The sequence below is a fragment of the Eurytemora carolleeae genome, unplaced genomic scaffold (assembly GCF_000591075.1).
Source record: "Eurytemora carolleeae unplaced genomic scaffold, Eaff_2.0 scaffold59, whole genome shotgun sequence".
NCBI lineage: Eukaryota > Metazoa > Arthropoda > Copepoda > Calanoida > Temoridae > Eurytemora > Eurytemora carolleeae.
Window position 1 is genome coordinate 173,073 of NW_019396064.1, and position 21,925 is coordinate 194,997.

At 31.7% G+C, this 21,925-nt stretch overlaps 1 protein-coding gene and 1 long non-coding RNA gene across 3 annotated transcripts in view; one reads left to right on the forward strand and one right to left on the reverse strand.

Annotated features, from left to right (window-relative positions):
* The window catches only part of LOC111709424 (uncharacterized), a 28,896-nt gene that overhangs the window by 2,606 nt on the left and 4,365 nt on the right, over nt 1-21,925 (reverse strand). The gene's annotated exons all lie outside the window — the stretch shown is intronic.
* LOC111709412 (uncharacterized) lies at nt 101-20,509 on the forward strand. Of its 2 annotated transcripts, XR_002766855.1 has the most exons (24): nt 101-206; nt 267-367; nt 1,103-1,212; nt 2,310-2,464; nt 3,809-3,961; nt 4,569-4,694; nt 5,202-5,308; nt 7,414-7,512; nt 7,572-7,648; nt 7,713-7,774; nt 9,016-9,166; nt 9,223-9,364; nt 10,944-11,043; nt 11,535-11,652; nt 13,002-13,068; nt 13,438-13,509; nt 15,048-15,158; nt 16,246-16,491; nt 16,645-16,700; nt 17,401-17,500; nt 18,253-18,493; nt 19,153-19,290; nt 19,903-19,997; nt 20,404-20,509. XR_002766855.1 is itself a non-coding variant. In XM_023483075.1 (21 exons), the coding sequence occupies exons 1-21, from the start codon at nt 152-154 to the stop codon at nt 18,287-18,289; spliced, it is 2,457 nt and encodes an 818-aa protein (XP_023338843.1). In that variant the 5' UTR covers nt 101-151; the 3' UTR covers nt 18,290-18,373. The 2 variants fall into 2 exon arrangements, 1 of the variants encoding a protein (XP_023338843.1); XM_023483075.1 differs by lacking the exons at nt 19,153-19,290; nt 19,903-19,997; nt 20,404-20,509 and having other exon boundaries at nt 18,041-18,373.

Genomic DNA, 21,925 nt, shown 5'->3' on the forward strand with positions numbered 1-21,925 from the left:
TCGTGCACACGGCGGTGGCAGCATGATGAAAACAATTTCTCGAAACTAATTAGACTTTTCTTAATTCAGAAAATTCAATTAGCATTTTTTTGGAACAACTAATTAGAACTCTTTAGAAATTATTTTTAGATAATGTACGTTTAAAAAAACAATGATTTTCCTGCAGGTGCTGTTGTATTGTTTGGATTTCAGTTCTGTGTTTGCAGGTCATAACTACATTATAAAGCCGTAATTTAAAATTAAAATTTTTGGTTTTATATTTTTAGAAAAAATGGCGACTTTTGAGAAGTTTGTTGATGAACCAACAAAAAACAAAAACACATTTTATTTAACACCGAAAGAACCCTTACTCCCGAGTGACACAAATGTACGTATGTACGTAGTTTAGATTTTGAAAATATCCGTCTAAAAATGTTGGTTGAAAAGCTAGAGAATTCTTGTTGAAGAAGACTGAAAACGTAATTTCAAGTGAACTTCCATCAGATATAGAGTGACATGTCTGATTCACAACATTACCCTTAAAAATTTTTGTTGGCCAAGTATGAATAAGATATCCATGTTTTGTTGTCATGGGAACTGATTAATTTCTATTTTATAGTTTCATGTGTCTAAAACAGCGCATTTCTTGCTAATATTGATCAGATTAATACTAACGTTGTGAATCCTGCATACCCCTCTTTAAATATACAGCAACAGGTTCTAATTTAAAATATTTAAAAAAAGTGATTGTTTATGGAGATTTTATCGTTTTTTGTCTGAACATACATCAAAAAGAAATCTTTGTGAAATATATTATTTGTTCCCGCGTTTTTTATAGTCAAGGGATTCATAGATTTTCCACAAAAAAAGCATAACTCTCAGCGAATTGATACGACTCTGTTAATACTTCATAATCAGGATTCTACCATGAAAGACGAGCTAGAAATTAGCTAAAATTTTGGCCATTACAGAACTCATTCTTGTCTTTATATTTTATCCAGTATATTGGCATTAAAAAAATATAAGGCCTTAACCATCGAGATATTAGTAACAGAGGGGGCATCTGGAATTTTAGACCTTAACTATTTGTCTTAAGATTTCTCTTGATTTAATCTATATTAAGATATCAGCTGTTGGCCTTTGTTTCCGGTTTTATTATTCAAGTTTTCTCGGAACATCAAACTTTAACTGGTTCTCTGCTCAACACACATCCACAGACGGACAATATGCTCTGTAAGTGTTGGAATCAAACGTAGTTTGCTGAGATATATGAAAACCCTAAAAGTTAGTCATCAATTTTTTTTGACAGCCTCGACTTTAAAGTGTTCCAACACCATAGCTTTTGGTTTTTCCTCACAAACTTATACTTTATTGTAGCCCTAAACATATACATTTTGTTTGAATATTCAGCGCGCTTGTTTATAGCTTATGTTTAAAAGGAGTAATTGGCACAATACAGCGAGATTTCTAATCCATTTATCTTTGCAACTTGATGGTGTAAAACTTTAATATTTTAAACTAAGATTATTTGATCTAACAGAATTCATAGTTTAAAATATCTAAGGTCTGCTACATTGGAGGGCAAAGATATAACAAATATAATTAATAATTTGTAATTTGAAAATAGTGAGATTTTATTTTTACTCCAATTTAGATAATGGAAAATGGTCAAAAGAACTTAACAATTACCCTAAATTGTAATTTAAAACCCTGTTGTCTTAGTAAAACTATGCCGTCAACCTTCAATATGTCAAACTTTAAATTCTGTAAGATATATCAAGTACAGTCCTAATTTTAAATATTTAAGGTTTTCATTATTGGGTTTCAAATATTAAGGAATTCGAAAATTATTATTTGTGGCCAGTGTTCAGTTTTTATATGCTAAGATTTTGGCACGACTTTTTGGTTTTTTTCCGCTAAGTATATATTATTGTAACGTAAAAACTGCTTGGATTTGGCGTATTTTAACCTGAGAACGTTTACTATTACTCATTTGATTTTAAACAAATGCAGATTTTCGCAGATTTTCTTTTACTTTAGCTTGACAATTTAAAAAAAAAAATCAGTTATTTTTTTTCTTTTAAACGAGAGCTGGAACTTTTGTGTTGGACTATAATAATCCCAATCGCTTGATCTTGATATTTATCGTGGGCACGTTTATCTCTTCCTCTTCGTTTCCGTTATTCCTACATTCATTCGATATATATCATTAATAAGGCATTTATCTTGATTTCCGGTGATCCCATTCCCAGCTCTAATGTGATATACATTATATGTGCATTGTGCAGTGTGTAGTTAAGAATGTGAATGTAATTAGGATTTTTTTTTAGATCTTGGGAAGTACTGGATTTGGGTCCGTATATCGGCAAGTTTTTGATTGATCAGAAACCGTTTATGATTTCCAAGACCCAAAGAATTGAAATCTTTAATGAAGGAAGCCGACCTCTCCGCTGGTTTTCTCGAGATACTAATCCTGTAGATTCAGGACAATCATATATTCTTTGGAGAAAAAAAACATGTTAAGATCATAGCCAAGAATCTTTGCAGAGATGGGCAGATTCGTTTTACCAAAACTTTTAAAAGGTTTTACGACAATATGAGAAGGTTCCAACAATTTAAGACTCTATTCTCTAGAAGTTTGCTTTTATCAAACATGCAAATTTGTTACCCTATAGAAGAAATAATAAGACAACATTTTTTTATGGTTTTAAAACGATATTTTTTGGCCTTATACCACATATGATAACAAAGGAAAATTGAGTCTTTGCCACAAACTCAAATTTTCTATTTCCTATATTTGTGCAACCTAATGGTGTAGGCCTTTATAATATTTCAATTATTTGATCCAACAGAATTCATAGTTTGAAATATCCAAGGTTTGGTTGCAAAGATATAGGGATTAGAAAATCAGAGTTTGTGGCAACGACTTAATTCTTTCACATGCTTGATAAAAGCAAATTTACATACAATTTTAAATCGTGGGACCCATTTTAGATTGTCGTAAAACCTTTTAAAAGTCTAAAAATAATAATGTTTCTGTAAAACGATTCTAGCTATTGCCCATCGCTATTTGCAGTTAAAGGGACTGTAAACGTGATTTCAAGTGACCCTCCATGCACAGATGACAATGTCCGAATTGCAACTGTACCATTAAAACCTTTATCTGATCAATAATATGGAAGATACAGACGTTTTTCTGACTCGCAATGTGTTTTTCTACGAGTTTCCTAGTGCCAGAAAATGAAAATAAACATGCTAAGAAACAAAAACATTAATATATAAATCATAATTGCATGTCCAGACAAAGCTTTTACAAAACCTTAAGAATCGGACATTGCCATCTTTTCATGGAATTGGAGGTTCTCTGGAGATTAAGTTTATGCAGTTATATAATGAAAAATAAAAATGTTTAAATTTTTTTTTATTTCTCTAACCAATAAAAACACAAATATTTCATATTATTTTTTTTTTGTTTTAACTGCGCTGGAATTAATTTTTGTATGTAAAACTTTTTTGCATTTAACCGCTGGAATCACATAATTTTATATTATTTTTTCCCCTTTCAATCGCCACAATATGAGATGATTTTACATAATTTTTTTGTCTACAGCCGCTGTGTATGTAATTTTTAAAGCAAACAAATTATCTAAAAATCCTAGCGGTTGAAAGAATAAAGTGTGAAATTCACCTTAAAATACGATTTCAGCGGTTGGACCAATTTTTGATTAGTAAACAATTCGTATTTCTTATTCTAAACTACGTTGTAGAGTCTTGGCTATGATCTCAACGTCAACCGCTCAATTCAAAGTATATATATCATTGGATTCAGGAACTTGGCACCATTTCTGCTCAACATATGATCATAATTCTATTCATCTACTGACTGTACTAAACAAGAATATGATTGACAACTATACATTTACGCCACTTGTTTCTAAACTCAAGGGTCCCACACCGCTAATGTTTAATCATTACAAACCAGGTAAGAAATAGAATGGGAAAGAGATCATCCACTGAAATTTAAATTTGTCTATAGGAACTATAGTCCAAACTCCGATTTTCTAATCCCAATATATCTGCAACCCGATGTTGTAGACCTTTGATATTTCAAAGTATGAATTCAGTCTGATAAAATAAGTTTGAAATATTAAAGATTTAAACCATCAGGTATTGTTAAGAGAGAGGGATTAGAAAATTTTAGCATGTGGCAAAAACTCAGTTCATTTGTGTGGAAATTGTCTCAGAAATCGAGCCTTCGCCACGAAATCTGATTTTCTATATTACATATTTGCAAACAATGAGTTATGCAAGATCAAATAATCTAAGGTTTACGCCACCAGGTTGCAAAAATAAGAAAATTTGAGTTTGCAGCGACGACTCAATAAACTCTAAGTAGTAATGAGAAACTGATTTTTCGAAGTTTTGAATTAGTTTTTATTTTCGACAAAAATTGAACAGGGGGACGTTATTAGTTAGCCTGCAATAAGAACTTTTGATTTGTGAATCTAGGGATTCAGCATTGATCTTCATATAAAGCACGTTCTGGATTATTTATAAAATTATTTCATATGGGGTCATATTTTTTTCAGAAAGTTCTGAAGGATTTCGGATGGCACTGGATAATAATGTGAAGGTGACAGATGTTCAAGTCTGGAATAGGTTTCTTACAGTTGAGGAAATGATCGCCTATACATCATGTGAATTTTCTATTAAAGGTTATTTTTCATTATTTACATTCTCTCATTCAGGATTCAGAACTGTACCCTTGAATTGTTTATCTGATCAATAATGTGGAAGATATTGTCATTTATTAAAGTGTTTAATTGAATCACTTTTGTAGAGAAATCATAATAATTCGTTTTAGATATTAAAAACATGTTAAGGGTACGGGTAGGAACCGGGTATCTTTTCATGCATGGAGGGTCATATGAAATTTACGCTCACAGTCCCTTTATTGAGAAGCTAGAATAAAGAGATTTAATAATATTTTGGAAAAGCAGAATGCAAAACGACTGTGTAAATTCCTTACACAGATCGTCTCTGAATTCTCATCTCATGTAAAATATAAATCTTTCGAAATATTTTTTTTTGCTACGTAAAAAAAATTGATTTTTTTTAAGGCAAGATTTAGCTGAATTTTAAGCAATTTTTAAAAATGTTTTTTTTCCAAAAAAAAACATTTTATTTTCGATTTTTTAGAAAAATCGTCATTGCAATTTTAGGTTCAGTTTATCAATGGAACAGCAGTGATTGGACCTTTGCTGGAACCAACGTGACTTTGCTGAAATCTCAAGAATCAACTGTTGAAACAACGCATCTTTGCTCCAAGGTTAGCTAGAATAATTAATTAACTGAGTTATTGTCACAATTGTCAATAATTTTTAAAAAAGTGTTGAACATCAGCTTGCAAAGACACAGGGATTCAAAAACTCAGCTTTTTTGTTATTTACAATGTTTGTGCTCTTTAAACTTATATTTCTATCGTTGTCAGGGTTTAAAGAGCTTTGTAATATAAAGAGTACGTAGGCATTGGAATTTATGCGCAAAACCAGACGCCTCAATTGGGTTCAATAAGAAGCCAAACAATGTCGTCGTTTCTAAAATTTAAAAAGATTTAAAGACTTTTTAAGCCTTTCCATCACCAAAAGCTTGCGTTTTTTAAGTAATTTGCCGTTAAAAATACATAACTTTATTATCTTTTTAGATAAACTTTATAATTAAACAGATTGCAATGTTATAGTTAATGGCCTAAAATTCTGCTTTAGACTATTACAAAACTATATTTGATGACATCTAACAAATTTTGTTTTAAAAGGAATTGAGTCATTGCCCTAAATTTGAATTTTCTAATTCATATATATGTGCAACCTGATGGTGTAAACTTTTAATATTTCAAACTCAGATTATTTGATCTATCAGAATTCATAGTTTGAAATATCTAAAGTCTACGAACTTGGGTTGCAAAGCTATAAGGTTTAGAAAATCAGAGCTTGTGACAAAGACTCAATTCCTTTGTGGTATTTTTCATACAAATGAGATGCGTAACAAAATCACAATTTTAGTTTTTTTTTATGGAAGGAGAGCATCCCATCCTATAACTGATTAAAACAAATTTAGAAGTTTATAACCAATGTCGTTATTTTCCCACCATTTTTAGCACCTACAATGATTGATTTATTTGATAACTGGAGTTTTAATGTTTATTGTTTGAATTTAAAACCAATACTGCAGCCAATGACGTCATATAAAAGAGTACAGCGCGTACACACTATTCGGTAGGGTTTCCATTTTTCCGGAAAAAAATTTCCATTTTGGAAATGGAATGATCCGGAAATTTGTTGCGTAAACCGGAATTCCGGGATAATTCCGGTATAAATGGAAACCGGAAAAATTTCCGTTTTACGGAATGGAAACCGTAAAATTTCCAGTTTCCATTTCGTAAACCGGAAAAATTTCCGGTTTCCATTCCGTAATCCATTCCGTAAACCGGAACTTAAAGAATTTTTCTTATTTTAATTAAATTCATAATTACAAAGTTTGAAAATTTGAAGAAAAAAATCGAGGATCATTGCCCCCCCCCCGCTAGCTACTGCCCTGCTAGTGGTATAGTCCCCCCCCCTCGGTTTATCAGTTACATTTCACACTTAGTAACTTTGAATATTGATTATTGAGTATAACTTTTTCTACCGTCCGGCATCCATCCATATATTGTTAGTGTTACTAACTGGTGTTGTATTTACATATGTAAGACTTTAATGTAATTCTGGTACCAAATGTCCCGGAAACCGGAAATTTCCGGAACGATATTCCGGAAAATTACCGGAACGATATTCCGGAACGTTCCGGAATTCCGTAACGATCCGTAATTCCGGAACAACGTTCCGGAAATTTCCGTTTTACGAAAAAAGAATTGTTCCGGAAATCGTTCCGGAATTCCGGTTTTCCGGAACCTTTTCCAAAATGAAAATGGAAAAAATTTCCGGATCATTTCCGTACGTAAACCGTAACCCGGAATTCCGGTGGAAATCCTACTATTCGGATAAATTCCTAATTCTTCTAAACGTCTTTGGTTAGAATTAAAACTATTTTGTAAGTTGTTACATTTTCCCGAAAAAAGCAAGATAATTTTCCAAATCGGAATTCTGCAATTTAGAAGAAATATGAAGAACTTGAAGTATGGAAGAGATAATCAAATGCATGATATATAGTTTGGAGAACAAGAAACAAGTAAAATGAGTTGTTAAAACCTAGCCTAGGCTGTACGCAGTTTAAAAATAAGATTATATGGAAATGGAACAAAAACAAAACTGTTTAGTCTGAGTTTTTAGACCTTTGATTGTTCAAACTTTATTCAAATAGTCAAACTTTCTAAAATCAAAAATTTACTTATTCAGCTTGCAAAGCGCCTCGATATTTGAAAATCTGAATTTTTAGGAAAAACTTTTCTTGGTCCCTGATATGCTTAAGCATCAAGAAGCTTTAGATCAATGCAAACTTTTTGGAGGCGAAATGGCATTCATGGAAACAGCTCAGGTGTGTTTTTGAGTAATTGGAAAAATACATGAATACTAAATGGAGGTATTTTTTTTTAGGAAATTTCAGAAATATCCATTTTTACATCTATAAATATAAAAAGGATGGCATTGTCTTTTTCAAGAATTTGGATGAGGTAATTTTTTTTCTAAAAAGATATATTTTTTTTTGTTAGATAATTTCACCTTGTTAATTGATAGATTTACTGATGTTGAAGAAAATGATAACTTTATTGATGTGATAACAAAACAACCATCGAAAGGTAATTTAATGATGTTACATAGGAAGGTTCCTAAATGGTCTTTCACTTTGGCCCCTCTCCGATTTTTTCTCTTTTATTAGGCTCATGTTAACATTTTATACTTTTTCAAGGGTAAATAAACCTTCCCTGGGCCGGGGTAATGTTAGTGGCTCAGCTACATTTTGTCTAGTAACACCTTGCCTAGTTCACTTTTGCCTAGATAACATTTTACCCCGGTAACAATCCGCCGTTTCAAGTTTGCCTAGTAACATTTTGCCTAGGGTAACATTTTGCCTAGGGTAACATTTTACCTAGGTAATGCAAGAGCATTTTTTTTGCCTATTGCTTTTTTAAAAACAAATTTTGCCAAAAATGGAACATTTTTTAAAAAAGCTGAACCAGTTCAATTTTAATGAATTAAATGTTATAGGACAATTGAATTGTATCTTGTACAGGTTATATCTTTATTTATCATTATTTATCTTATTTTCTGCACACATAGTCTTCAGCAGCTTGCTGGTAAGGCCATGTGTATTCTTATCCCTGTAGTTGGGCTTACCCCGCATGGTAAGCCTTGCAGTTATCATGGGAGCCATTTTCAATGTGTCTCTTGATCTGATTGGTTTATATAAAATTGAATTATTAAAAAAAATTGCCAAATTTTTGCCAAAAAATTTGCAGATTTTTAAAAAAAAATTCTCGGATTGTTGAAAATTTCTTTGTGAAAAAATTAATGACTAGGCAAAAAATTCGCTCTTTTGTTACTCTAGGCAAAATGTTACCCTTGGGCAAAATTAATTAGGCAAAATGTTACCTGGGCAAACTGTTACCTAGGCAAAATGTGACTAGGCAAGTTGTAACTAGACAAGTTGTGACTAGGCAAATTGTGACGAGGCAAAATGCAGCTGAGCCATGTTAGTTACCTCAAAAACATTGGCCTTCTTGGTAAGAGCGAGTGACAGTTTCTAGTTTAACATTACATAAAACAAGAAACTTGTGATAATATAAGATCTTACAATTTATAATTACTTATTTTTTACAACTTTACAAGAAAGTAAAGGGATCTCTATTTCTCAAAATTGGTCGAAAGAACCCCTGGTAAAGTACAAATTTGAATTTCCTGAAAAAGTAGTTGTACACAATTTTATCGTCTTTTAAGATGGAAATGCCAGATTTTTGTCACGAAAACTTCGCAGAGCGGGTCGTTTGAAAATCATAGGTAAGTTATGTTGGTAAAAAGGCGGTAACAAATATTAATTTAGAACCAATACCGTGGAAGGTTGAGGAACCGAATGGAAACTATTTTGAAAGCTGTACAATACTGGATACTTCAATAGGAAAAGTATCAGACTTTGGCTGCACCTCTCAACTAGCCTTTGTGTGTCAACACGTCACATACAACTACAAACTAAAGTATTAACAACATTTATAAAGAGTGAAGAAAAAAATCTAACCTATAATTGTTGTAGAGGACTTTGTGTTGAATCTGCCATTGATAGAAAATTTCGGATTGCTGAAACACTGATGAACGATAAAAGATTTTTTATCAGTAATTACGGCTGGATTATATATTGGAATGGAAAAAACTGGTGCATTAAAAACATAGCTAAAGTAAGTGAATCTGTATATGAATAAAGTAGTAATCTCTGTTTGTCTGTTTGTATGTCCGATCATAACTAATAATGAATCCTTGGACCGACCGATTTGCCTCAAATTTTGATTTAGGGAATTCGGTAGAACCGCAAGAAAGTTCATATATCCTGGTTTAAATCTTTAAGATTCTGTGTTGAGTGTGTCAACTGTTCATGGGAAAACTCCCGGAAACTGGGTTTATAAAATTTGTGATAATTGTATGTTATAGCTTTTAAATATTTTTAACTACATACTTTATTTTTCTCACACATTATAAAAAGTAGCAGTTTTCATTCGTAGATATCCAAAGATGTGTTATAAATCGAAATTTTCCACGGCAACATTTTTTAATTGATAAATGATTTGTTTCAGTCCTCTAATTATATTCTGGGATATTGATATCCTCTTCAGTATTACAAATTTTCAGTAGAAAGATTAATTATATCCTCTACAGTAATATATCCAGTATGAAGATTAACTATTTGTTTCAGTCATCTAATTTCTGGGATATTGATATCCTCTACAGCTTACAAATATCCAGTAGAAAGATTAACTTTTTGTGTCAGTCCTCTAATTCTATTGGAATATTGATATCCTCTACAGCTTACAAATATCCAGTAGAAAGATTAACTTTTTGTGTCAGTCCTCTAATTCTACTGGAATATTGATATCCTCTACAGCTTACAAATATCCAGTAGAAAGATTAACTTTTTGTGTCAGTCCTCTAATTCTACTGGAATATTGATATCCTCTACAGCTTACAAATATCCAGTAGAAAGATTAACTTTTTGTGTCAGTCCTCTAATTCTACTGGAATATTGATATCCTCTACAGCTTACAAATATCCAGTAGAAAGATTAACTATTTGTGTCAGTCCTCTAATTCTACTGGAATATTGATATCCTCTACAGCTTACAAATATCCAGTAGAAAGATTAACTATTTGTGTCAGTCCTCTAATTCTACTGGAATATTGATATCCTCTACAGCTTACAAATATCCAGTAGAAAGATTAACTATTTGTGTCAGTCCTCTAATTCTACTGGAATATTGATATCCTCTTTTGTCACCTATCCAGTAGAAAGATTAACTATTTGTTACAGTTATCTTATTCTACTGAAATATTGAAATTCTCTACATTCACTGATCCAGTAGAAAGATTAACTATTTGTTTCAGTTATCTAATTCTACTGGAATATTGATATTCTCTACAGCTTACAAATATCCAGTAGAAAGATTAACTATTTGTTTCAGTTATCTAATTCTACTGGAATATTGATATTCTCTACAGCTTACAAATATCCAGTAGAAATATTAACTATTTGTTTCAGTTATCTAATTCTACTGGAATATTGATATTCTCTACAGCTTACAAATATCCAGTAGAAATATTAACTATTTGTTTCAGTCCTCTAATTCTACTGGTATATTGATATCCTCTACAGTAATACAAATATCCAGTAGAAAGATTAACTATTTGTTTCAGTCCTCTAATTCTACTGGTATATTGATATCCTCTACTGTCACCTATCCAGTAGAAAGATAACTATTTGTTTCAGTCCTCTAATTCTACTGGTATATTAATATCCTCTTCAGTCACCTATCCAGTTGGAAGATTTACCTGGAATATTGAAAATGATGCCTGCACAATAAACAAGGGTATTTTTCCCTAATAATAAATACTTCAAAATCTTTTTAAAAATGAAATAAAATGAAAAATAGTGATATTGAAATAGACATCGCACATCGTTTACGAAGATTAGACGTTAAATTATTACCATCCCGTGGACCATTTCTCCAGAGAACAAAACTAGGGTAGTTTTAGGTTTTTAGATCCGCGGAAGATAATTTACATCCGATTCCCTCTCCAGAAACATTTTTTTAGAAAATTAAATTAACTTCAGACAAATTGTGTCAAAAGGAATTGAGTTTTGGACACAAACTCTAATTTTCTAATCCTCTTATTTTTGCAATCCTATGTCGTATATACCTGTTTTGTGAGATCAAATTGTTTAATGTTGCAAAGATATAGGGGCAATAAAATTGGAGTTTGTGGCAAAGACTCAGCTCGTTTTGGTTCTTCCTTTACCCAACTTTCGTTATTAGCCCACACTCCCTTCATCCTTAATCTTAATCTTAATCCTGTTAAGATGCTGCCCTCACCCTAACCCTCACAAACTGCGCTGAGGATGAGTTTACTTGTGACAATGGGAACTGTGTGTCTATGGAGAAAAGATGCGATCTAGTCTCAGACTGTTTGGATATCAGGTCAGGACAAACAAACATGGTTAAAGATAAGCGTAATTTGAAGTGAACCTCCATGTAGAGATGGGAATTACAACGGTATCCTTGAAACCTTAAAGGGAGTGTTCGCGAAAAATGAAAGGGGGTATAGGCTTAATGCGATAAAAAAGCGCTTTTGATCGCTACTAATCTTACTTCTATCTGTTACGTCTATAGGGAGAAAACTGATAAAGATGTCTCATACCGAAAAGCATAGCGCCCATACAAATTGAGGAAGTTGGAACATACGACTTAGACCGTAAAAAAATCAAATTAATACCAAACAAATCATTCAGATATTACAACCAATAGTCACCGATTATCTTTCGCCACATTTGTATATATTCAATATTTCATACTAGTTTTGATTTTGTTTTTTTAAATAATAATTAGCTTACAACTTGTTTTCGAACATTCCTGGAAAATATAAAAATGTCGTCTTCATTACCAAAAATTCTCGAAACAGGAATAAACGTTTTTATAAGTAACTCTCAGATCATAACAATTAAAACATATTATGAAAAATCAACTAATATATATAAATGTGGCGAAAGATAATCGATGACTATAGGTTGTAATATCTGAATGATTTGTTTGAAATTATATTGATTTTTTTACGGTCTAAGTCGTATGCTGCAATTTTCTCAATTTGTATGGACACTAAGTTATTCAGTATGAGACGTCTTTAACAATTTTCTTATTATAGACGCAATAGATAGAAGTAAGATTAGTAGTGATCAAAAGCGCTTTTTTATCGCATTAAGCCTATACCCCTTTCATTTTTCGCGAACACTCCCTTTAATCTGATCAGAAATGTAGAAGATACCAACGTTGTCCTGATTATAAACGTGTGTGTTAACTTCTTATGATTTCTCATTTTCTTCTTAAGCAAGAAATGAGCCAGTCACTTTAGAAGAGAAACCGTAAATGAAAAAAGTTTAATTAACGAACTTACGTAATTAATTAATACACCGAATTGTAAATTGGACATTGCCACATATTTTTCGGAGGATAACTTGAGATTACAATAACAGTCCCAAGAATTTATGCTTGGTATGAAACATGAAAATGGAATATTGTCAAAAACATGTAAGCTTCTGATAAACATTCTCCCAAAACTGTAAAATAAATGCTTCATGCTCTTGATACGAACTTCTTTCATAAAATTGTCAGAAACATAAAATGATCAGTTTTTTTAAAATGTTGATATATAATTCATACTTTATAAGACAAAAGCTTTTAAATGGACCATAGTGAATCGGGCATTGCTATCTTTGCATAGAGGACCACTTGATAATGCACGTACAGTCCCTTTAAAAACCCATTATTTTCAGTGATGAAAAGAATTGTAAGATTGTTGTAATGGATGCCACAAAGTATCTACAAGATAAACCTCCAGAAGTAATATAAAAGATAACAAAATAAAAATTATAATTTGTAAATAAATAAATGTTGAAATGTGAAAAAAAATTAGAAACTATCCAAAAAAAATGATGAAATATCTAAAAAAAAGAATGAAATATCCAGAATAAATATTAAATTATCCAAAAAAATAAAGAAATTAAAAGTGAAAAATATGCAAAAGTAAATGATATAAACTTTCCGAAAAATATAAAAAACATTCCAAAATTAAAAATAAAATCTCCTAACATAGATTAAAAACATCCAAAAGTAAATAACAAAATCTTCCAAAATAAATAAAAAATTAAATGATAAAGTCTCCCGAAATGAAAAACTCAAAATATGATTTAATATTAATTTTTCTTTTAGGCTGCCCCTGGGGAAAAAACTGTAACTGTTTCAGTATCTGTAAACGTATTTGAGATACTGAAAGTAGATGAGGTCACAGAAAATGATAGTTTTCAAAAATAAATTGTTATCATATTTTTTTGGGAAAAGAAGATATTTATAAGTTTAAAAATAAGGAAGAAAACTAAAGTAAATCGGATTTTAGTAATTATGATTTATACAGTGATGACCAGAAAACAGTGGAAGAGGAAAACGACTTTGTAGCAAAATTATAGTATTCTTTGTTGATACAAAGCAAATTGTTTTACTAGGCACTATTTAAATCACTAATTTAGTAAAACGGGTCTGTTTACATTCCGCAATTCCTATTTCTCATGCTCATTGGACTATTAAAAGTTATAACTTGATTCTAACAGTCGTCTTCCTATTTTAGAGTTTTCTGGTTATCACTGTAAGACCTGACGTTTTGTAAGATTCTCATAGAATCTCTATCTGTAAATATAAAGTGCTATCCACAAAGGATAATACTTCAGAGAAGACTGTTTCCTTATAGCATCTGTTTCCTTATCACATCTTTTTCCTTATCTTATATGTTTCCTTATATCATCTGTTTCCTTATCTCATATGTTTCCTTATATCATCTGTTTCCTTATATCATCTGTTTCCTTATCTCATATGTTTCCTTATATCATCTGTTTCCTTATATCATATGTTTCCTTATATCATCTGTTTCCTTGTTTCCTTATATCATCTGTTTCCTTATATCATCTGTTTCCTTTTATTATATGTTTCCTTATCTCATATGTTTCCTTATCTCATATGTTTCCTTATCTCATATGTTTCCTTATCTCATATGTTTCCTAATATCATCTGTTTCCTTATATCATCTGTTTCCTTTTATCATCTGTTTCCTTATCTCATCTGTTTCCTTATCTCATATGTTTCCTTATATCATCTGTTTCCTTATATCATCTGTTTCCTTTTATCATCTGTTTCCTTATCTCATCTGTTTCCTTATCTCATCCTTATATTCACGAATTCTTGCAATGTATAAATTTGTTTATTTTTGACCAAAAAGGCAATTTGGAGACCATATTAAGAGCAGAAGACTCAATTAAACCTTTAGACCGTCATATTTTAAGAGTTTCATATCTCTACAGCCTCATATTTTGTGGGTAGCCCTGTATCCAACATATTACATATCACACAAGTTATTTAATCTTAGATAGACCATTCTTCATTATTTATTTGATATTTGGTGATATTGTAGAGGATGAAATCCCCGGAAGAGGATTATAAATCTACCAGAGAAGACCTACTCATCTTCCTCTCCTTTTACATCCTTATATTCAATGTTTATTATATCTAGAAGCACTAAAGGAATTGAGTCTTTGTCACAAACTCTGATTTTCTAATACCTATATCTTTGCCATCCAATTTCGTAGACGTTAGATATTTCAAACTATGAATTCTGTCAGATCAAATAGCCTAAGTTTGAAATATGAAGGGTTTCCACCATTAGGTTGCCAAGATATAAGGATTAGAAAATTTGAGTTTATGGAAAAAACTCAATTCCTTTACTTCATGAGAAAGATGAAGATATTAAAGTATTAATTCTAGATTATTCATAGGTTGGAGGAATATTTGAGACACAGCATGAAATTCAGCTGAGTTGGAGAGATTCAAGATTAAGTTTTTATAATTTAAAACAAGAATCATTCATGAATAAACTTGTTAGTCAGGTACTCAAGACAATTTGATTTGAAGAAGTTTACAGGTATTGGAAGCGTAATCTTAAGTCATCCTCTATGCAAAGATGGCAATGCCCGATTTACAACGGTACCGTCAAAAGCGTTGAGATATGTAAGCTTTTGTTACTTTAACCTGTTTATTTTCATTTGCGGTTTCTCTGCAAAAGTGAATTGTGCATTTCTTACTTGGAGCAAATTCACAGAAAAAAACAATAACTTCGGCATATTTTTGGTCGGATTAAGGTTCCAATCTGGTACCATTGTAAATCGGGTATTTCCATTTTTGCACCGAGGGTTCTTAAAATCACGGTTTCAGTACATTTAAAAAAAATGTCCTAACTTCTTAGAATAAAATAAAACTTTTAGAAAGATTCCTGTAAAATCCTTTGAGAAATGTAAAAAAAAATTATATTTAAAAATTACAATTTTTAAGGCAAATGACAATTAAGAATGACACGCGCATAATAAAAATTAAAATTGATAAAAAGGACAAAATTTCGAAATCTAACCAAAATAAGTTTAGAGTTTTAGAGTTTTTGTTTTTGCCACAGAGCTAGTTTTTGTTTGTTTAGTGTTTTTTGAATATTCCAAACCTAAAGCATAAAGTCCGCATACATAAGATTCATTTTATTAAAAAAGTATTAATCCTTTTTTAGAGATTATATTAAATATTTCATCAATATTAAAAAACTAATTATGTTTAGTTATCCTATTTAGAATGTATAAACTATTTTGTATATGCATAAATGTAAATTCTTTGATTATATTATTACAACTTCAATTAACTTATTCATTTATTTATTAACTTATTTATTCATCAATTTGGCATAAACATTAAATGCACTGTTTGAGTGGTTTTTAATTTGTCAGGGGAAAAAAATTAACATAAAATATTTCAAAGGAATTGAGTCTTTGTAACAAACTTTGATTTTCTAATACCTATATTTTTTCCACCTGATGGTGTAAACTTAGTTTCTTTCATCTAACCGAATTCATAGTTTGAAATATCTAAGGTCTACGGCATTGGATTATAGAGATTAGAAAATCGTAGTTTGTGACAAAGACTCAATTCCTTTAGGAGAAGAATTCCATATGGGTTCCATCAGTGACATTCTTGAACACTGCATCCCAAGACTTCACACTAAATGATATCTCCTCGTATGTCAAAGTGCTGCGTAAGAGTAACCTAACCCAAGTATCTGATATATCGCATGAAAACGCGTATATCTACGATGGAGATTCCAACCCCTTGGTTTTGGGTCGAGTATATAAAACATCATGGATTTGTCAGTACGATACTCTCTGGTACCCCTTTGATACACAGGTACACAAATACAATAATAACCCGAAAATAAGAAGACGACTTTTAAAATCAAGATAATTGTGCAGTGTAAACAGACCCAATTTACTAAACTAAAGTAATAGACTGACATAACATCAACATATACACACATTTAAAGAAGTATTATTTGTTTAGACGTGTAAACTTCAGTTTGTGATTGATTCTGATGCTTTATTTTTCATGAATCTAAGGTTGGCAGAAGTAATGATTTTTAAAACTAAATATTTTTAGAAGAATGTTTACTCTTATTTTGTCAAAAATATTACATTAAAACATTCTCTTGTAATGAGTCAGAAAATTAGACATACGTTCACATAACTTGTTTAAAGGGACTGTAAACGTAATTTTAAGTGACCCTCCATTGATAGAGGATCAAATCTTTGTCTAATATCAAGTATAAACTATAGCTGACTATGCTTTTGTCATTTTTTTGGTTTCTCTTCAACAGTGACATGTGCATACCTTGCCTTAAAAACAATGGAGAAATTAATAGAATTCAACACGTGGTTAAGCTAATAAAAGGATGATTGACCTGACCTGATTAATTGTATTCAAGAGGACTGTTGTGAATTTTTAATTTTTAAATAATTTTAATTTTTAAATAAAGGGCCACTTAAAATTACAAGAACAGTCCCTTTAAGTTTTAACGCCTGCTCTACACCACAGTAAAAGGTAGTAGATGTCTTTGTCACTAACTCAAATTTAGTAACCCTTATATTTTTGCAATCTGATGGTGTACACCTTTGATATTTCAAACTTAGATTGTTTGATCTGACAGAATAAATAGTATAAAATATCAAAGGTATCCAACATTGAGTTGCAAAGATATAGGGATTAAAAATGTTTGGCAAAGACTCAATTCCTTTGTATTGTATTATTTGTATTTTCAAGAAATGCTACGTATAACTACACTGGACCCATGGAGCTCACCCAATACTTTATCAGATCCTATGCTTTCAAAAAAGAAAGTGAACAGATATCTATTTATGAGGTAAAAAAATCATGGTTTTTTCCGGCGATATTATCCATCCAAAGGCCAAAATTTAAAAAGCTAAAAACTCCAAACAAAATGTTATCCCATTTTTAGAGTAAATCTTATAAAGTTTTTGAAGTAAAATATTATAATAATAATATTTTCGTAAAAATTTGCTGTTTCCACAATGACAAGTTTGAAATGGTCGGAAGGGAACCCAAAGAAAAACGGACTAGCTGACCCCAAGATATGAATGAGCCAGAAAAAAATGACTTTCGAGTCTATTTTGTTTTAAAAACTCCAGAGGCCGAATTTAAAGAATTTGAGCCGTGGTTTAAATTTAAGCCGCGGCCTAAATGTGCTTGGTTCCACTTAAAATTGTATCAAATGTTTCAAGATTTAAGTCGGCGCTTCATTTAATCTGGGTTTTGGTGGATTTAAGCTGCGGCTCAAATTCTTTAAATTCGGCCTCAGGAGAATTTTTAATTCATTCAAGTCAATATCCCCTTCTTCATAATTAGTAATTGCTCCCCTTTAACTATTATATAACTATTTTAGTTTGTTCTGGGAAGGAGACTGTTGGTTCACTTCCTAACAATCTACCTACCCACCTTGCTCCTAAACCTAATCGGTCACGCTACAAACTATTATATAACTATTTTAGTTTGTTCTGGGAAGGAGACTGTTGGTTCACTTCCTAACAATCTACCTACCCACCTTGCTCCTAAACCTAATCGGTCACGCTACGAACTATTATATTACTATTTTAGTTTGTTCTGGGAAGGAGACTGTTGGTTCACTTCCTAACAATCTACCTACCCACCTTGCTCCTAAACCTAATCGGTCACGCTACGAACTATTATGTAACTATTTTAGTTTGTTCTGGGAAGGAGACTGTTGGTTCACTTCCTAACAATCTACCTACCCACCTTGCTCCTAAACCTAATCGGTCACGCTACGAACTATTTTGATCATGAACATTTTGATGCCATTGTCACTGTCAATCTAACTGTAAGTTATTTTTATATCACGTCTAGCTTATGAAAAGTTTAAAGTTCTGACACTAAAAGGACCATTTTTAAGTAAAACCACTCCAGCATTAAGCAATGACCAAGTGTGCGCCGAGTTAGAGATGGGAAGTAATTGTTTCTTTGCCACAAAATTAAATTTTCTAATCCCTATATCTTTGCAACCTTATGCTGTGGACCATTTACATTTTAAACTTAGATTATTTGATGTAACAAGATTTATACAACATGCAGAACTCAACTTCTTTGAGAATGTAAGATATGTTGAACTGGATACTATAATATACTACTTTTTCTTAGTGTCGTTTAATCTGAAGATTAATGCAAATACAGTTCTGAAACGTTCTGAGTTTGTCACAAATAAAATTGTCTAAATCCAGTATCTTGCAACCTGATGGTGTAGACCCTTTTTTCAAACTTAGATTACTTAATCTAATAGAACTCAGAGTTTGAAATATAAAAAAGTATATTGGGTTGCAAAGATAAAGGGATTAGAAACAAATATGTTCATGGCAAGAACTTAGGTTGTTTCGAAGAAAATTCATCTGCAAAAGATACATGCGATCGAAATCAAAAAGCCAAAACTAACGTTCGAACAAAAGGCGTCCAGCGTCCACATTTCCACAATTTTCTTGTTGTCAGGTGATGCTTGTGTTGGTAACCATGTTTGTAAATATAAACAGTAATCTACCGAAGACAAGTTATATGAAGATGGTTGAATTATGGTTAATTGTTACACTCATTATTCCTTACGTGGAGGTTCTTATATTCACATACAAGGTAATTCCAGGGAAAGGAATTGAGTCTTTGCCACAAATTTTCTAATATCTATATTTCTAAAACCAAATGATGTAAACCTTTGATATTTCAAACTTATATTGTTTGATATAACAGAAGTCATAGTTTGAAATATATCAGGTCTATATCATTGGGTTGTTGAGATATAGGATTTAAAATTCAAGGTTTGTGGGTAATTGTATTCCCTGTAACGTAAAAAACGGCAGTACCAAGTACGATCCAATTGGGAAGATTTATTGGATCAAGGTCTAAATTTAGCAAAATAGAAAATCCACGAAACTATTTAGTTTCATAATGTACTTATGAAAAAATATGGCTTCGACAGTAACATTAAAAGCATAAATTACCAATTGAAAAGGCCTACAGTAGTATTCAGAAAACAACTGTGAAGATATTTTTGTATGAAATGTCTCTTCATAGATTCCGACCCCCAGCCTTTATAGGGCTTACAATTTTTACAAAGGATGTAGCTCACAAATGTTTAGGTGTATTTAGATATGAAGGAATTCTTTTTTGAAATTAAATTTAGCTTTTTTATAGCGTCATTTTTAACAGTTTTGGGTTTTAAATCTTTTTAATGTTTTTTTTCTACAGGAAATTTTAAGAATGAGAGAGGATGAGGAAAAGAAAAAGAAGAAACAGAAAGAAATTCAAGAATTGAATGTAACAAATCAACCTGCCTTTTACAGGTTTAAAGGGACTGTCAGCATAATTTCAAGTGACTCTCATCATGCAAAAATGGCAAAACACGATTCACAACGGTATCTTTAAAAAGCCTTGTCTTATCAAGTATTGACGGAACATCTATGTTTACTATTTGGAAAACTGTTTATTTCAATTTTTAATTGGGGTTTTTCTTTAAAAGTGACTGGCGATTTTCTTCTGCAGGAAAACAATGTAGGAATTATCAGAATCTAACACTATTCAAGTTAGAAAAACTACAAAATCTGACAAGTTATTAATCATATGTAGGTGTCAAGGATTCCCTTGTGAATCGAACATTGCCATTTTTGTACGGAGGTCCTAATTAAAATTACGCTTACGACTAATTTAGCAAAATCAATACAAGAAAAACTTTTTTTCATTTTTTTTCAGGAGACCAAGTATTGGAACTGGTTATAAAAATGCGAAAAATATAAGCTTTGTTGGTCTGCAAATGAGAAAAGAACTTTTTCCAGTTGCTCACTTAGATGTTGAAGAAGTGAGTTAGTTTAAGTCAGTAAACAGAAAAGTCAGAAATAATGCAAAATCATTTTAAGAATCATTCTGGATACGGAAAACAAATTATTTAAATTCTTAAGTGTTAAATTTTTTTCTTAATTTTTAGAAAAATCAGTTTCAATTGCGATGGGATAGTATTACTACCAGTTCTAAGATTAAGGTAGCTGAAGAATTACATGTTTTGTCAAGGGAAGGAGGTATAGGGCAGGGGGTAGAAAAATAGGGACTGTTTCATCACATTTTGGGCATAAAACATGATGGTTCGACTACTCACCGAGAGGTCTAGTCAGTAGTTACAATGCAACAGTGTCCGGTACAAGTAAATGCACATAACAAACAATTACACTAGACCGGTAAACAGGCGCGCAACTAGACATTTGGTTAGGGGGGGGCTAGGGTGAAATTTTTTGGCCCCCCCTAAACATTTTTAGGGGGGGGGGGCAATAAAAATGTGTGTTATACTTAAACAATAAAAAGCTAACTTTACCAACCGGATATTCAGTGAGTCAACACATCTGATATGAAATAAAAAAAATCTTTTCTGGTATAAATCACAAAAATAATTAATTTACAATTATTACATATATATATATAAATTTTCATTAGTTATACATAAATCAAATATGTACATTGTACTCAGAAACTGACAAGAAATGCCTTTCATTAAAAATACTTGATTTTACATGAAAAATATTTTTTTTTAATATGACACATCACACAATATTAGCGGTGAACATGTAGGATTAATTTAATAGTTGTACTACAGTATTAAAGCAATATCATAATAAGTGGCAGAACTGATAGTGAAAATATCTAAAAAATACTTAATAAACCCCCTTTCCCATTCCCAGGAAAAAACAGCATAATGAAAAAAACAAAGATTTTAAGGCACCTTGGAACCTTGTCAACCTGTTTTGATCTACGGCAGTAGTTAGGCTCGGAGACGAAGTGGGTCTGTGTGTGTGTATATGGTGTATTAAATGTTATATCGATTGAACTATAAGCTCAATAAACAAACGTTCAATTATCTTTTTTTTATTTTACGATAAGAGCTCTTAAATTTCCTCAGGGTCTGGATTGATGAATCGTTAAATTGCAAAACAGGGTGGACTTCGTCACTTTTTCGCCCCCCCCCTTACAGGGGGGGGGCAAGATTTCTTAAGGGAGGGGCATGCCCCCACCCTTAATCAGGCTAGGGGGGGCCTGGCCCCCCTGCCCCCCCCCTAGTTGCGCGCCTGCCGGGCGGTAAAACCTAATACTGCAGCTCGGATCATGAAATGACTGGACCGAGGAGTACTTTCTACATGACTAATTAGGACAGCGCCAGTACTAGTAAACAAACAACATCTAAGCATAAAATTGATCAAGCCCGGTCCTCCTTCCCTGATAAAGAGTA